The 18,329-nt window shown below is 46.1% G+C and overlaps 1 protein-coding gene across 4 annotated transcripts in view; it reads left to right on the forward strand.

Moving 5' to 3' along the window:
• LOC120988660 (E1A-binding protein p400-like) overlaps positions 1 to 18,329 on the forward strand; it is a 160,283-nt gene that overhangs the window by 80,852 nt on the left and 61,102 nt on the right. For all 4 annotated transcript variants that reach the window (XM_040416264.1, XM_040416265.1, XM_040416266.1 and 1 more), the window contains 5 exons: positions 2,282 to 2,446; positions 4,635 to 4,787; positions 5,424 to 5,503; positions 7,505 to 7,794; positions 12,468 to 12,670. In XM_040416264.1, coding sequence (XP_040272198.1) covers positions 2,282 to 2,446; positions 4,635 to 4,787; positions 5,424 to 5,503; positions 7,505 to 7,794; positions 12,468 to 12,670 — 891 coding nt within the window. The remainder of the gene's footprint in view (positions 1 to 2,281; positions 2,447 to 4,634; positions 4,788 to 5,423; positions 5,504 to 7,504; positions 7,795 to 12,467; positions 12,671 to 18,329) is intronic.

Here is an 18,329-nt window from a genome sequence, read left to right on the forward strand (position 1 = left end):
TGGGACAGAGGAGCTGTAATTACACTGCTCGCTGCCTCAGTGTCGACGGCGAGCAGGTAAACCGTGAAGAGAATGCAGCGCTCATAAGAGTTATGTGGTCTCTTCAAACAGCTGAACGACGGGGAAGACGGTAGTTAGACCCCAGTCAATCTGCTATCCTGAGGACAGCTTATCAATCGTTACTGTGTATTTTAAATGTCATTTTTTATTTTTTTTATTTCAAACTTTAAAAAGTATCTCCAACGATCTGCCTTCTAGGTTGTGAGAGAACTCTTCTTATTTAAAGGGAACCTGTCACCTGCAAAACGCATATTAAACCGACCACAGTACCTTACAGTATCCCCCAGTGTGTTGCTAATCATGTTCTTCTTTCCTCTTTGTGTTTCTTCATACTTGTTAAAAACACTGTTTTAATGTCGGTTGGCGCCGTCTCAGAGTCAAGCTTGAAGTCAAGGGGGCAGCGGCCTCCTTGCTTCAAGTAAAGCTAAGCCCACCCCTTACCCCTCCTCTCTACAATTAGATTGACATGCTGCCGGGATCGCGCTCTTCTAGCGCATGCGCTGTACGCTGCTTGTTACAGCGTGATGGCCGGGTGCGCGTGCGATCGAACTGTCCGGCGCATCCGCAGTCAGCAAAATGCAGGGGGGTGAGTGAGGATCGCGCTGTAACGGGCAGCGTACAGCGCATGCGCTAAAAGAGCATGATCCCGGCAGCATGTCAATCTAATTGTAGAGAGGAGGGGTAAGGGGCGGGCTTAGCTTTACTTGAAGCAAGAAGGCCGCTGCCCCCTTGACTTCAAGCCTGACTCGGAGACGGCGCCAACCAACATTAAAACAGCGTTTTTAAGAAGTATGAAGAAACACAAAGAGGAAAGAAGAACATGATTAGCAACACACTGGGGGATACTGTAAGGTACTGTGGTTGGTTTAATATGCGTTTTGCAGGTGACAGGTTCCCTTTAATTCTGGTTACTTAAAATTGACTTCTCCATTCACTCACTTATGTTTCTAGCTCCGTGGGATGAGCCGTAGGTACAGGTGGCCATACACCTTAAATTGCCATTATTTACAGTCATTCGGACTCCCCCATGAACATGCACATTTGGACAAACATGCACAAAGACTGATTTAGAGGGTCGTTTAATTTGTCTTCAAAACATTGACTTATCTGAATGTCTATATAGCGTATCGCTGTGTCTGTTTTTCTTGGAACTGTTCATTTTAAAGAGTCTCAGATGAAAATGGACAAGAATGATGCTATGATTTGCTCTGCCCGGACTAACTGTCTATGAGGGGGGAAAAAAATCGGACGTACAAGGACATAAAATATTGCTGTATGAACCCAGTCTAAAATGGCCGATCCTTCTTTTCCCTGAACTGTCCTGTTTGTGTGAGATTTGGGTGGTCCTCATACATTAAATTGTCTGCAAATTCGGGCTATTTTATATTATGTGTAGAATTATTAACTGTTAGGCAATATCTGTAGTGTTTTCAGTGGAACATTACCCTACACGTGTCCTGCTTACCTGCATCATGATTAGGCTGACAGTTCATCAGCAAAGAGCGTGGCGAGCCGTCAAGTGTAACCGAGCAGTTTATGGCGCTTGGCTGTTGGAGCAAGTGAGCATTGTGTGACATGCACACAGTGAGACGAGCTGGGCCATAAGGCCAGGTCCACAGCAGTGTATTATGGATGCATTATGTGCCTGTATTTCAGATGGGTGTCTTGGTCTAAATGTAGTGCAGTGAGTTCAGGTCAGTTCCGGCAGTGTTGCACATCCAAAACATGTATGTATGATATGCACATAAGACACATGTGCACCTTACAGGTTTGAGTTCTGTGCGACAAAAGAGACGCCGAGGGGGATTCTCTTCATCCATATCTGCAGCACAGTTAATAGAGAAGCATTTTGTAACAGAAAGGTGGAAGGGCTGATCTGTTTCTGAATGGCCTGAGGTTCGCACAGACGGCACCAAGGATGTAGGAGCACAGCACAAAAATTGTACCCTTCAGTGGAGATACACTTCAATCATTTGCTGCTGTTACCGAACTGTAACTTTTATTATACTTCCATTTTCTCCCAGGTTTCCATTGCACTTTGGTGAGAGAGTAGCATTCTATACAGTCATTTTAAAAAAGGAACTTGGTGGAATCTTTTGAAAGAGTCATGAAACTCATGATAGCTTCTGAAAAATGCAGAAGCCATGCAGTTCTATGATTTATGCCCCTGTGCTTAATTTATATATTTTTTTTTTCCCCCTTGTCTTTTTTTTTTTAACAGGTGGAGAAGTTGTAAAAATTGCTCAACTCGCTGCTGGTGGCGCAGCTCAGGGACGCATTGCTCAACCTGAGACACCAGTTACCTTACAGTTTCAAGGAAATAAGTTTACTCTATCCCAGAGCCAACTGCGCCAACTTACTGCTGGCCAGCCATTACAGCTACAAGGTACCTCCAAAAACTGCACATAACTTCAAACTATTTAGATAATTCCCATGGATAATAACTACATTATAGTTATAGGACCTGAACAACACTGTCATGAGTTTATATTTTCTAATAGAGCTCCGGATCACCTAGCCTTAAAAGATATGATTAAAGGAGTATTCCCATCTGGGAAATTTGTTATATCGATAGAATATGCCATATATATGTCCAATAAATGTGGGACCCAATTTGCACCTGTTTCCAGAATGGGACCCTAATGTGATTGGAGACCATGCCACATGTGTGGCTTTTATATACCTTAAAGGGGTTGTCTGGTTTCCTAAGTCCTGGCACCCCCATCGACCAACTCTTTGAAAAGCAGGCGGCGTTCGTACAAGTGCTGCATCCTCTTCACTGTTTGCCTGCTCACTGTTGACGTTACAGAAGTGAGCAGTGGAACTACAGCTCCTCCATCCCGTTCACTTGAATGGTACAGAGCAATTGTGGCTACACTGCTCGCTGCTGCAATGTCAACAGCGAGCAGGTAAACCGTGAAGAGAACGCAGTGCTCGCCGAAGCTGTGTGTTCTCTTCATACAAGAACCAAACTTGAAACACCTTCCCACTAATATAAAATATAACTTTTATTAATATCCTTAAAAATAAGCTCAGATAAAGCTCAGACCCCGTGGGTCATATATGCAGATACATATGGTACACTTATTGTCTCAGAACAATATACTCATTAGTTCATCTGAGATTACTCACGGTTTGTTGATATAGCCCAACATTGACTGCTTGAAGTTTGCAGAGGGGGTCTCTACAGGTGGATACTTCATAGGTAGATATTCCAAGATACAAAAAAAAGGGGTCCAGAAAGAAAAAGATCAAAAACACCTATCTTCTCCATAAATATCCCTTCCTAAACCTCTGCCCAGGGACACCCCTTAGTGGTAGGTGTTCCCTGTCCTCGTGCCTAACGTATAGGACCCTACTTTACCCTAATTTCTAATGGAATATAGGGCAAACATGGCTATAACGGCCCGCTGAATACATAGTGTAAGTGTATCACTAGAAGGCTAAACCAATCAATATTGGTAGATTTATGACAAACAGATATATCCCTTGTGTATTAATATATATACTTAACTAGAGTCTCACGATATAGACTCTCACATTGGTGCCCATCAATCAGGACCCACTTGGAAATTTGAGCAAGGGTGCAGGCTTCTGGGATGTCAGGTGTCACCACTAATGAACATATTGCTCTGAGACAATAAGTGTACCATATGTATCTGCATATATGACCCACGGGGTCTGAGCTTGATCTGAGCTTATTTTTAAGGATATTAATAAAAGTTACATTTTATATTAGTGGGAAGGTGTTTCAAGTTTGGGTCTAATATATACTCCCTGATATGTCTATACACCGCTGAGGTGGCTTGTTGTTCTCTTCATACAACTAAACAATGCTGGAACCAGGAGTCGGAGCCCAGCCGATCTGATATTGATGACCTATCCCAAGCCTAAGTCTTCAATATGGGGACAGCAGAAAACTCCTTTAACTGTCCTGATGGGGCAACCCCTTTAAGAAAATGGCAAGGGACAAACACTTTAAGAAAAATGCCTGCTTTAGATCAGACTCACACAGGCAATTTTTCAGGCAATTAGTTTTTACCCAAAACCAGGAGTGGATCATCTAAGAAGGAAAAGGATTTTAAAAAAAATTAGATAACTCTTATTAACATACAAAAATGCGTCAAAATTGCATGTGTAAATCCAGCTTAAAGGGGTTGTGTCACTTCAGCAAATGGCATTCATCATGTAGAGAAAGTTAATACACAGCACTTACTAATGTATTCTGATTGTCCATATTGTCTCCTGTGCTGGCTAGACTAATTTTTCCATCACATTATACACTGCTCATATCCAGGGGTTTTTGCCACCACCGCAGTGTAGATAAGAGGTAGCCAAGACAGGAGATGCTGCACATGTGTCTGTGTGTGTCACATGGTCTAGGCCACCAAAGAGGCTGGTCCTCCACCGCTGGATTGTAGGGTGGCCGTAAACCCCTGGATACAACCCGTGTATAATGCGATAGAAAAATGAATCAAGCCAATAAAGGAAGCAATATGGACAATCACAATACATTAGTAAGTGTGTTTCCATGTGGCCCGTTTTCTTTTTGTTTACTTGTACCTGTTTTTTAGGTAATGTTCTACAGATTGTTTCGGCCCCTGGTCAGTACTTACGTCCTCAAGGATCTGTTGTTCTTCCATCTGTGCCACAGGGTACAGCTCCTAATGTTATGAGAAATCCGTCCCAAGTGGGAGCGTCACAGCTCAATACGGTGTCATCGGCTGGTGAGTACAGGAGTTGTTTTACAGTAAATAATTAGTACCTGTCCAATTATTTGTGTAAAAAATGCATGACTTTACTGCATGTCCATCTGATATAGTTTTCCCATGTCTTTGGGCTTAAAGGGGTGTTCCCATGAACAATGCTTATGTCCTATCCTCAGGATAATGGACGGTTGGTTGGTGTTTGTTTAGTGGGGGTCTGACCTCTGGGACCCTCACCAATCATAAGAGCAAGGAGTCCTCTTTGGTATAACCGAGCATTGCCCAATCTCTCCCCTCTATTGTTCAAATCACTACAATGATACTCACAAAAGCTCCCTGGATGAAGTAGTGCCCCCTACACTTAGAACCTGACATATACAAAGGCAACCCTGGCACCCACCTCAATCACGCGCCTGCACCGCTGCTGTGGGTAGTGGTGCAGGCAGAAGATTGTCAGGCTGGGTGACATGTCCAGCCTTGTCAATCAAGATTCGTGATCCGCTCATCTCTAGTTGGCACTATATAAAGATTACTATTTATCTCTGGCAGTCCCATAGAGTTTAAAGGAGCAGAGCGAACTCTATTCAGTCAGAGGAACATGAGAACACCGTTCTAAATCTACTCATTTATAATCTTGATCACTGTTTTTCTTTGTAGCTCCAGTAGCTTCCAAAACTGCACAAACTGCAGTGGACGGAACAACAAAGTCAGCTGCTGCTGCGCTGCCTAATGCTCGGGTACGTACAATGCCTGCATAATTATTAAAGGGGTTTTCTGAGAGTTTTTTTATTTATTTATACTGATGACCTATCCTCTGGGTAGGGGTCCAACACTCTGGCCGTGCCACGACCCTCTCAAGCTCTTCCTAAGCTATGTGACGTCACTTTCATCAGTTGAAGTGAATGGGGCTGAGCTGCTATGCCAAGCACAGCCGTTATACAATGTACGGTGCTGTGCTACCTTCTCAAACAGCTGATCGGCAGGGGTCCCGGATGTGTGACCCCCACGATCAGATACTGCTGATCTATCAAGAGGTCCTCAGTAAAAAAAAAAAAAACTCTCAGAAAACCCTTTTAATTCTTTTTCTGTGTTCAACTTGTCTGGTCATGGATCCTTTAGCATTGTTTAGGCTTACGGTGTTTACTTCAAATCTTATTTGCTATCCCTGTAGTGACATACAAAGAAATTTACAACCTGTCTCCTCCATAACTACACTGCTTTCCCCTTGTCTGCTCATCTTACCATAATCTTGAAGATTTCTCAGTCTATTCCCTTACTCAGGAACTCACTGCCACTACCACTTGTCACACGTCTGCATCCGTTCCGCAATTTTGCGGAACAGGTGCGGACCCATTCATTTTCAATGGAGCCAGAATGTGCTGTCTCTATCCGCATTTGCGAATCCACACTTACGGATCCGCAAAAAAATAGAACACGTCCTATTCTTGTCCGCAATTGCGGACAAGAAAAGGCATTTTCTATGAGTGCCTGCGATGTGCGGTCCGCAAAATGCGGAACTCACATTGCCGGTGTCTGTGTTTTGCGGATCCGCAAAACACATACGGACGTGTGAATGGACCTTAAGGGTTATTGCAGGTTGTAAGCTAATCTCCAGTACACAACTATGTAACAGATTCTACAGGGTGGGCCATTTATATGGATACACCTTAATAAAATGGGAATGGTTGGTGATATTAACTTCCTGTTTGTGGCACATTAGTATATGTGAGGGGGGAAACTTTTCAAGATAGGTGGTGACCATGGCGGCCATTTTGAAGTCGGACATTTTGAATCCAACTTTTGTTTTTTCAATAGGAAGAGGGTCATGTGACACATCAAACTTATTGGGAATTTCACAAGAAAAACAATGGTGTGCTTGGTTTTAACGTAACTTTTATTCTTTGATGAGTTATTTACAAGTTTCTGACCACTTATAAAATGTGTTCAATGTGCTGCGCATTGTGTTGGATTGTCAATGCAACCCTCTTCTCCCACTCTTCACACACTGATAGCAACACCACAGGAGAAATGCTAGCACAGGCTTCCAGTATCCGTAGTTTCAGGTGCTGCACATCTCGTATCTTCACAGCATAGACAATTGCCTTCAGATGATATGAGATGTGCAGCACCTGAAACTACGGATACTGGAAGCCTGTGCTAGCATTTCTCCTGCGGTGTTGCTATCAGTGTGTGAAGAGTGAGAGAAGAGGGTTGCATTGACAATCCAACACAATGCGCAGCACATTGAACACATTTTGTAAGTGTGGTAAATAACTCATGAAAGAATAAAGTTACGTTAAAACCAAGCACACCATTGTTTTTCTTGTGAAATTCACGATAAGTTTGATGTGTCAAATGACCCTCTTCCTATTGAAAAAACTAAAGTTGGATTCAAAATGGCCACCATGGTCAATACCCATCTTGAAAAATTTCCCCCCTCACATATACTAATGTGCCACAAACAGGAAGTTAATATCACCAACCATTCCCATTTTATTAAGGTGTATCCATATAAATGGCCCACCCTGTAGACTCGTCTACTGTGGAGCTCACCTTTCCTTTGTAAATTGTAAGCCCTTGTGGGGCTCATGTTAATTGTACTTGCTGGTTTGTGTTTAATCCCTCTGTAGTTTATTGATACATCTTTCTGGAAGTTTGTCAGTTATCAAAAATAGCTAGTACCAAAGCTGTTAACCCCAACAGATGTCTAATAGATGTCATTTTTCTTTGTAACAAAGGATTCCACTGAAGACAAGCAGCGTTTGTTAAAAGAGCGCCTGGACCGCTTTTTCAGCTGTAATGAGCGCCGTTGTGGAAGAGCTCCTGTATATGGGTCAGACTTGTTGTCACGCTTTACCCTGAGGTCTGCTGCCATTCACCCTCCTATTCTAGATACACAGTGGAGCTGGACTGGGTCTGCACACTGTGTGGCTTCCTCCCAGTCCCCTGAGTATTCCAGTGACCCACTAAGACACTTGATTTTGAGTCCAGAACAGAAAAAAGTAGCCCTGCAACCTCTAGTTAAAAGGTAAAGAAAGTTGAATGTGTGGTATTACTATTTAGTAAGCTAGGATTGATCTAGTTTAGGTTAGAACTGCTGACATGTGTTTTATTAGCTAAAATGTTGAAAATATGTCTAGTCAAGACATATGAATTGAGATCTGAATGGATTAAAGTCTGTTGTTTCAACTTTTTATAAGAATGTTTAGGGACAGACTTAGTGATATCTCTTGTAATATACTTTATTAGGGAAATATGTGTCATTTTATTAAACAAACGCCTCAAGTGTCCCCTTCACGGCTCTCTTAGCATTGCTATGGCTACTTTCACACTAGCGTTTCTATTTTCTGGTATTGAGATCCGTCATAGGGTGTCAATACCGGAAAGAAACTCTTCCGTTTTGTCCCCATTCATTGTCAATGGGGACCAAACGTAAATGAACAGAACGGAGTGCTCCAAAATGCATTCAGCTCCGTTTGGTTGCATTCTCATACCGTAGAGCAAACCACAGCATGCTGCGGTTTTCTTTCTGTTATGGGATGCGGAGCTAAACGGCTCCGTCATGACCCACAATGCAAGTCAATAGGGACGGATCCGATTAACTCTGACACAATAGAAAACGGATCCGTCCTCCATTGACTTTCAGTGACTGGTCCGTCTTGGCTATGTTAAAGACAATGCAACTGGATCCGTTCATAACGGATGCAGATGGTTGTATTATTGGTAACGGAAGCGTTTTTGCCGGATCCAGCAAAAATGCTAGTGTTAAAGTAGCCTAAGGAGAATTTGTCTTCAGTGTTTTACTGAATGCTGAGAATGGCGTACTATAAGATGCAGGGGCAGGCTTCTCAGCCTGCCTCTGCTTCCCTATGTATAACTAACCTATTTTAATAAGGGGTTTACTATGATTTGTGCTGAGTTTCTGTCTATATCCTCTACTGTACTCTGCAGCGCTGTTCTCTGTTTTCCCAATTCCATCCCTGGTTATTTAGTAAGTGCTGAGAAGAGAGAGAACAGTGCTGCAGCAAACATCAAGTGCTAAACACAGGCATACAGTACACTTGCAGTCCCACTCCTCTGTCGTCCCGATGAGGGAGAGGAGCAGAGCTGCAGCCTTCAGTGCTGACATCCGATTCTATACACAGGGATCTTAGTACCCCTTTAATTAATAGGTTAGTTACACTTGGGAAGGCAGAGGCAAGGCTGAGAATTCAACCTCTGCATCTTACAATAAGCTGTATTCTACATTTAGTAGAATGCTGAAGGTTGATCTCCCTAAGGCTACTTTCACACTCACGTTTTGTGCAAGCAGCGTTTTGGTGTCCATCTCCAAAGCGGAATGGAGACTGATCGGAGGCAAACTGATACATTAGGTAGAAGTTGTGAAAGAACAAATTGAATCCAGCTCCTCATAAAAATATGCTTTAATCGACTTCCATAAAATCCGACATCAAATAGGACAATTTGTTGTGACGTGTTTCGGGCTGTTACATCTTAGCCCTCCATCAAGAATTAGGTAGAAGTTGGTTGATGGTTGACACATTTCAGTCCCAATACTGGCCATACGTGTTCAATGAAACCGGGTGATTGATATAAAAATCTTTCAGGAAATGTTCTTTCAAGGAAATATCTTTTGTCCACGAAGAAAGATCTTTCATTTGACTATTGGGCGAAAACTTCAAACACGACCGACTTATTTTCTGACGATCATGCTCTGTTACACCCATGAACAATGGTTTTGGTTGAAATGGTCCGTTTTGATCAACTTTAGACTAGTGTACAGTCTATCAACTTTAGATGTGTACAGACAGGGGCGGATTAAGTGCATGATAGGCCCGGGGCTTTCTACCCAACTTAAGCCCCTCCCTCCATTTTAGTTTAGGGGTTTTTTTGTATGAAGAGGCTGCGGTGCTTCATGAGCGCCACAGTCTCTTCCTAGGCCATATGATATCTTCAGACTAAAAAAAATACCCCAAATTGGGTCCTAAACTGAAAAATTTGGTCGCCAAATTTAAAATACATATAATTATAATAAAAAAGACATGGAGGAGAATACAGCACCACATACCTCTTACATCAAGTGACATCTCCTGTCATGTAGACCTTCTCTTTCCTCTTCTCCTCCATTTGACCCAGACCACCATGGCAAATTCTTTCAGCCACATCTCGTCTCTACAGTTTGTAACACAGACACCTTAGATTTCTCAATTTTTCCATCAACCTCCTCATCCTGGTGTCCCCACAGTGTCATCCTGCTGCCACTTCTAATACTGTGTCCGTTTTGCTCCCCAATGTCCAAGGTACGAATACTGCTGAAAAAATAGTCAATTTATCAAACTGGTGTAAAGTAGAACTGGATTTCCAAAAGAGCTGTCAAATATGAAAGGTGGAATCTGATTGGCTGCTATGGGCAACTAAGACAGTTCTGCTTTACACCAGTTTGCTAAATTACCCCAAATGTTCCTATAGTGTCCAGAGCAGCTATAATGTCCCCTAGAGTGCCCCGAGTAATAATACCACCCTCTATTGTGCTCCAGGCAATAATCCCTGTATATTGTCCCCAAAAATTATAGAATTGCCCCTACAGTGCCTCCCCAATAGCAACACCCCCATATAGTAATTTCCACCACACTGCCCCATATAGTAATCGGGGGGATTTGCCCCCCCACATAGTAATTTGCCCCCACACAGTAATTTCCCCCAAACTGCCCCCATATAGTAGTTTGCCCCCACACAGTAATTTCCCCTACATAGTAATTTGCCCCACACTGCCCCCACATAGCGATTACCCCACACTGTCCCCACATAAAGATTACCCCACACTGTCCCCACATAGAGATTACCCCACACTGTCCCCACATAGAGATTACCCCACACTGTCCCCACATAGAGATTACCCCCACACTGTCCCCACATAGAGATTACCCCACACTGCCCCCACATAGCGATTATCCCACACTGCCCCCACATAGCGATTACCCCACACTGTCCCCACATAGAGATTACCCCACACTGTCCCCACATAGAGATTACCCCACACTGTCCCCACATAGAGATTACCCCACACTGTCCCCACATAGAGATTACCCCACACTGCCCCCACATTTCGACTATCCCACACTGCCCCCACATAGAGATTACCCCACACTGTCCCCACATAGAGATTACCCCACACTGTCCCCACATAGAGATTACCCCACACTGTCCCCACATAGAGATTACCCCACACTGTCCCCACATAGAGATTACCCCACACTGTCCCCACAGAGATTAGCCCACACTGTCCCCACATAGCAATTTAGCCCACACTGTCCCCACATAGCAATTTAGCCCACACTGTCCCCACATAGCAATTTAGCCCACACTGTCCCCACATAGCAATTTAGCCCACACTGTCCCCACATAGCAATTTAGCCCACACTGTCCCCACATAGCAATTTAGCCCACACTGTCCCCACATAGCAATTTAGCCCACACTGTCCCCACATAGCAATTTAGCCCACACTGTCCCCACATAGCAATTTAGCCCACACTGTCCCCACATAGCAATTTAGCCCACACTGTCCCCACATAGCAATTTGGCCCACACTGTCCCCACATAGCAATTTGGCCCACACTGTCCCCACATAGCAATTTGGCCCACACTGTCCCCACATAGCAATTTGGCCCACACTGTCCCCACATAGCAATTTGGCCCACACTGTCCCCACATAGCAATTTGGCCCACACTGTCCCCACATAGCAATTTGGCCCACACTGTCCCCACATAGCAATTTGGCCCACACTGTCCCCACATAGCAATTTAGCCCACACTGTCCCCACATAGCAATTTAGCCCACACTGTCCCCACATAGCAATTTAGCCCACACTGTCCCCACATAGCAATTTAGCCCACACTGTCCCCACATAGCAATTTAGCCCACACTGTCCCCACATAGCAATTTAGCCCACACTGTCCCCACATAGCAATTTAGCCCACACTGTCCCCACATAGCAATTTGCCCCCACATAGTAGTCCCTCCCATAATAATTTGGCCCCACAGCCCCCACATTCCCATGTACTCGATGTCTCTTAATATGCCCTACTGTTTGTCCCCCTGTTTGTAGGCACATGAAATAAAATAAAAAAGAAAAGCTAAATACTCACCTATGTCCAGGGCCAGGCGCTTGCTCGCAGAGGAAGGCGGGATGAGGCAGGGCTGCGTCCCGGCACAGGCGCGGGATGACGTCATCACGCATGCCTGCGCCGGGATTTCACTACCGCATAGGCCTCAGGCCTACTAGGCCTGAAGCCTATGGCGGTGTTCGGCGACGGGACAGGGAGCTATGTGCTCCTGTGCCCCGCCGCAGTATGTGGGCGTTCGGGTCGGCGCTGGGCCCGGGGCTGCCGACCCGAGGTCCCTATTGTAATCCGCCACTGTGTACAGCAACCTTAAGTTAATGTTGCCAAGGATCCACTTATAAGGAAATGACATGTATCCCCTAATAAAGTATACTACAAAAATTATTAGCATGACTGTCCCGAACATTTTTGATAAAAAGTTGAAATGGCCATAGTATGGTTAATAAAATGTGATGTATTTCTCCGGTTACCATGCCTGGCACAGTACTTTTACAGAGCAGTATCCTTTATCAGTTGTTGTTGTTTGAAGTTTCGAGCTGCAGGCTGTGATCAGTTGTATGATTCCTCTCTGCTTTCAGGACGCTGTGTGTGGTTCCAGCTGTTATCGTTCCTCCACCGGTTCTTAACGTCCCACATCCATCTCCTGGGTATACTCACAACATGAAGATGCTTAGTCTTAGACTAAGGGGGTATGCAGCGCCATACATGCAGGACTTGAAGGAGCAAACGTCCCCTCATTGTGTGCAGACTCCTGACCTGTGGCTCATTCAGTCTGATGCAGGTAAATTACTTGTCAACTTCAATGGTGTAGAAAGGGACAGACTTAATACCCTTTGGAATATACTTTATTACGGAATATGTGCCATTTTATTAAACAAATACATCTAAAGTCCTGCATGTAGCTTGTATGTGATTAAAAAAAAAAATATTTTGCACAAAAGGATTTTTGTTGCGCAAATGTTGCTTCTGAAAATATTCTTATAGTCTGCAGCTGACAGACAATGAATGTGTAAGTAGTTCATCTCGTACTGATTAGAGTTTTTTTTCCCTCCTCAGCGTAATCTATAATGCACACTGCCTATTTATATGGTCAAGCAAGAATTTGTGTAAGGCTGGGTTGACATCACATTTTTGTCTTACGTTTAACATATACAAAAACATATAGATGTTAACCCCTTCACTACTGAGCCACTTTTCACCTTAAATCCCAGGCCGATTTTTGCAAATCTGACTTGTCACTTTATGTGGCAATAACTTTGGAACACTTTTACTTATCCAGGCCATTCTGAGATTGTTTTCTCATGACACATTCATGACAGTGGTAAATTTCAGTCGATATATTTCACTTTTTTTTTAAAATTAAAATGCCCAAAAATGACAAATTTTGAAAAAATACACTATTTTCTAAATATGAATTTCTCTGCTTTTATGGCAGACAGTGATACCTCACAAAATAGTTATTACTTTACATTTTCCCTATGTCTACTTTATGTTGGCTTCATTTTGTAAATGTCAGTTCATTTATTTAGGACGTTAGAAGGCTTTTTCAAAATTTCAACAAAATTTCCAAAACCATTTTTCTCGCACATATTCATTGGGGGACACAGAAACCGTGGGTATAGCTATGTCCTCTAGGGGGCGTTGACACTAGTAAAAACTGTTACCTCCTCCCCTGGCAGCTGAACCCCTTCCAGCCTGGAGAGAGAGCTTCAGTTTTTTCTAGTGTCAATAGGAGGCAAGACCTCCCTGCTCTGCAGGGACTCTCCTGAAGATTTTTTATTTTTTTATTTTTATTTTTTTCAGATGGGAAAACAGTGAACACCTCGCTTCCCTGTTCTCCCGGGGTCGAGTTGCGCCAGTGCCGGTCACCCGCACTGCTTCCTCCACCACAGAAGACAAGGTGGACCAGGGCAGCCTCGCTCCCCTGCATCCCGCCAGCCAAGGGGTCACCCGTCCAAGTCCGTCAATTCCAGCATCCTGCCACTATGGTGCCAGTAGCTGAAGGGGTGACCCTGCTGGAACAAGAGGAAGGTTGAAAATGGTGGCTGGACAGATAAGTAGATGCCTGCTCCAGGCCATCGAAGCTCCCCCCCACCCTGCCCGCCAGCTTAACCATTTGGCTCAACCTGCAAGGATTTATCCATAAAAGCTGCAGCAGTTTATTCTCAGCAGCATCTAGCAGGGCCGCACAGTGTCTCTCTGAAAAGCGATTCACTTAGCGCTGGGGCACAGACAAGGGCCGCGATCGGGGGGCAGAGCCTAGCGCTTACTGCGCTGTCAATGCAAGGAAGTTCGAGGGCAATTCTCCCAGACACTACCGCCATGAGTGTCTGGGAGCGCTCGGTCAAACATGCACAGGGACGGTATTGCATCCCTCTGCCTCGTCACCCCAGGCCCCTTCCCCCAATGTCTGTGTGGTACCAAGCTGGGCCCGTGTCCTATACAGACAAAGGAGTACCTCTCATAGTTCCCTATCATCCCTCCACGGTCGTTGGTTGATAATCCTCCACCTGCGCAGATCCAGGGAGGACAGCAGGAGTACTCCCATTCCACCCTCCGGGGTAGTCTGGTTGATCAAATCCACCTGCGACATCCAGCGCAGAACCTCTGGAAGCTCCCATTCCACCCTCCTGGATCGTCTGGTTGATCAAATCCACCTGCGCCGTCCAGCGCAGAACCTCTGGAAATTCCCATTTCACCCTCCGGGGTCGTCTGGTTGATCAAACCCACCTGTGCCACCCAGCGCAGAACCTCTGGAAGTTCCCATTCCATCCTCCGGGGTCGTCTGGTTGATAATCCTTCACCTGCGCGATCCAGTGGAGAACCTCTGGAAGTTCCCATCCATCCTCCGGGGTCGTTTGATTGATACAGGCTCCGCCTATGCACTCCAGTGGACGGACCTCTAGTTCCCACTCCACCCTCTGGGTAGTTTGGTTGATGTATTCCCACCTGCGTGGCCTACAGCTGCCACGGGCAAGCTTTCAAACGGTTGAACTGCGCGTAAGAGGGCCAGAGCAGAACATTCTCCTCGGCCACCTCCGCACCCCCCTTCCCCCCTTCCTCCCTACGGTCTCGCTCGGACACACCACTCCATTCCTGGAGAGGTTCGGTCTGGGGGAGGGGGGGGGGTGGATATTGGGATTCTCTCTTCTCTCTCTCTCTCTCTCTCTCTCTCTCATTGTCGTCTGCATTACCCCCTCCTTCAGGTGGAGTATTGCACCACTGCTGCATACAATACTACTGTAGGCATTATAGGTGAACTAAAGTCTAGAGCGCTGTTCAGTGACGCCAGTGGGCGTTTCCACCCTTCTTAGGGGACAGTATTGCATTCCACGGGGTACAGTATGTACCGTATGCATTGGCCTGTTCTATACATGGCGTTCTGGCATTATCACCGGTTACAGTGTTTATTGTAGGCATTACCCCTTCCTTGGTGGTGTAATTGCACTCTCACAGGGTACTGTATTCGCCATATGCATTGCCCTTCCATAAACTGCGTAATCTCACTACCGTTGCATTCTGTTCCTGCCGTAAGCATGACCAATTCCGCTGGCAGCACTTGTTGTAGGCATCACCCCTTCCATAGGCGGAGTAATTGCACTACTACGGATACAGTGCTTGCCTTATGTTCTGCCCCCTGCGGTAGGTGCACTAAGTACAGTTACACTGGGTTTAGTGCTGGACGTATGCATCCCCCCTTCTGTAGGTGGCGGAATTGCATCTCCACTGGGTTCTGTCCCTGCCGTATGCATTAGTCTTTCTCCCGTGCTTCCTGTTGCATTACCCTTCCACGAGTGATCCACTTACAGGGGAAAACCTGAGCAGCTTAGATTGCTACAGTTCATCTACTCTACGGCTCAAGATGCCTTAGCTTCTTTGGGGGCGCGTGGCAACAGTCGATACCCGTGGATGCCGGTGCTCTACATCTGCGGTGTATGGGTGCCGCCAGTGGATACGGTCGCTGTTTCCACTTGGTATCCTTCTTATCTTTCGGTGCTGGTTTGGAGCATGGTTGTGACATCCTCTGTCTCTCAGAGTACGTTTCAGCGAGTCGAGTGTTCATTGACTCTGTAGTCCCCCCTCAGCTGGGGGTTCTACCCTGACGCTAGCTTGCTGTTTCTCCTGTTCAGAGCCCTTCCAGGTAAAGTGTTAAATCTAGCTCCTCTTAACTGGGGCAGTATGGTGCCATGGCTTTTATGGCTGGCCTCACGGCTTCCCTTTAGTTTTGCGCCGACTGGGCAGGCGCTGGCTGCTTCTGGGAGAGTGGTATTTGCGATACCACTACATACTATGGTTCTTACTGCACAGCTCCTTCGTCAGGTGGCGGATTCTTCTAGATCTAAATTGGTGGCCTCTGCGGTGTGGCCCCCTCCTCCGCTGGAATATGGGCTAGCGATACAGTTGTGGCTCCCCTTACTTGACTTCCTCCTCTGGCAGAGTTTGGGCACAGCCACTCAATCCCTGGCTACATCGGCATTTGCACAGGGTATTCTTTAGTGGCCTTCTAGTCCAGAGTTTCGGACCCGGCTGGTGGATGTGGCGCGTTCCACATCTCTCCTTTTGCAGGTGAATCCTTCCATTGGTCCTGAGTGCGTTACCTGTATATATTTATATTACCTCTCTTAAGACATCACTAATGTCTAGGTCACGCCAGCCCTATGGTGATCATACTTCCCACCGCCCATTCGAGGGTAGACTGTGAGACTCCCCACACCAGACGGAGCGGGGTTGCTGTCACGTCTTGCCGTGTTGATAGATGTTCCATTCCTGGTATGGAACACCCGTCTATTTCTTCTTCCCCCTCGAACAAACGGCTGCCGGCCTCTCCCTTCTGTATGCCTGAATTGCAGAAGGTGTTCGAACCCGAATGTGTGGCCTTGGCTTCGAGACTATTCTCAGAAGCTTCCCACCTTTTCTCTCCCGAGCAGAGATCCGGCAGCTTGCGGCGTGGACGCCCTGATTCCCTTGTTAAGGGTTCTCCCTCCTTGCGTTTCCCCCCCTTTCCCTTCCTACCCAGAGTTCTACGGAAGATCAGGATGGAGGGTATTCCGACTATTCTAGTCTCCCTGGGGATTAGCCGTCGCACGTGGTACGCCGACCTAGTCTCCTTCTAGGGGAGGTCCTGGTCACTGCCACTCTGAGATTTCCTCTCTTCGCAGAGTCCGATCTTCTATTAGTATTTTAGGCCTCTTCGTTGCCGGCGTGGCTATTAAGACCGCCATTCTAGGCGAAGAGATTTTTTCTGAGGATGTCATCCGCAGGCCTGCATCGTCTAGGATCTATTCAGGACCTTGGAGGTCCTTTCTTGGTTTTCTGTGGAAGCGAAAATGTTCTGCCACTTCGTTTTTCTCCCTCACGGTCCTGTCTTACAATCAGGGTTGGACCTTGGTCTGGCCCTTAGTTTTTGCAGAGTCAGGCGTCGTCTCCTTCTATCCTTTCCAGCGCTCTCAGGTTCTCTGGAGCCCTTGTGGGAGTTTTTTTTTTTTTCCCGACTCCTGTCCTGGAAGGTAGTTTTTTCTGGTCGATATCACTTCCATCAGACGGGTGTCTGAGTTGGCAGCGCTGCTCTCTGCAGAGAATTCTTCCTGGTTCTTCATAGGGTCCAGGTGGTTCGCTGGCCTGTCCCTTCTGTTCTTCTGTACGGGGTCTCTGACTTCCATATTAACGGGGAAATTGTCCTTCCCTCACTGTGCCTATCTCCTTCACCCTAAGGAAATGGATTTACACCATTGGTCGTTGTCAGAGCTCTGAAGATCTGTTTAACAACCTTCAGTCCCTTCCGCCGTACGGATCCCCTTTTTGTCATTCCGGAGGGTCCTCGGAGGGGTTTGGCGGCTTCCAAGGTGGCAATCGCACGCCGAATTCGGTCTACATTTGCTGAAGCATACCGCGCCCGAGGCAGGGTTCCGACCTTGGGTGTCACGATTACTCCACCAGAGCGGTGGGCGTATCTTTGGCTCGGAGGAATCGCACTTCGGCTGCACAGTTGTGTAAGGTGGCTCCCGGTCCTCCTTACACATGTTCACAAGACATTACCTTGTGCATACTTATGCATCGACCGTCGCTGCGTGGGCCGCGTGGTCTTGCAGGCGACAGTTCTTAGTTGCCTGCAGGAGCGCTTGCTCCATGGGTCTGTGGTTTTTCTCCTCCCTGTGGACTGCTCTCGGACGTCCCACGGTTTCTGTGTCCCCCAATGAATATGGGCGAGAAAACAAGATTTTTGTAAAACTTACCAGTAAAATCTTTCTCGCTCTACATTGGGGGACACAGGACCCACCCAGTATTGTTGTTCGGCCACAGTTGTGGCTGTTGCTGGTTAGAACCTAGTTTGGTTATTAGCATTGTTGCTGTTACACGTTTTTTCGTTGGTTTACTTGCTTCTCCTACTGCTTCTCACAAACTGAAGCTCTCTCTCCAGGCTGGAGGGGGTATAGCTGCCA

Source organism: Bufo bufo, chromosome 2 (assembly GCF_905171765.1).
Source record: "Bufo bufo chromosome 2, aBufBuf1.1, whole genome shotgun sequence".
Classification (NCBI taxonomy): domain Eukaryota; kingdom Metazoa; phylum Chordata; class Amphibia; order Anura; family Bufonidae; genus Bufo; species Bufo bufo.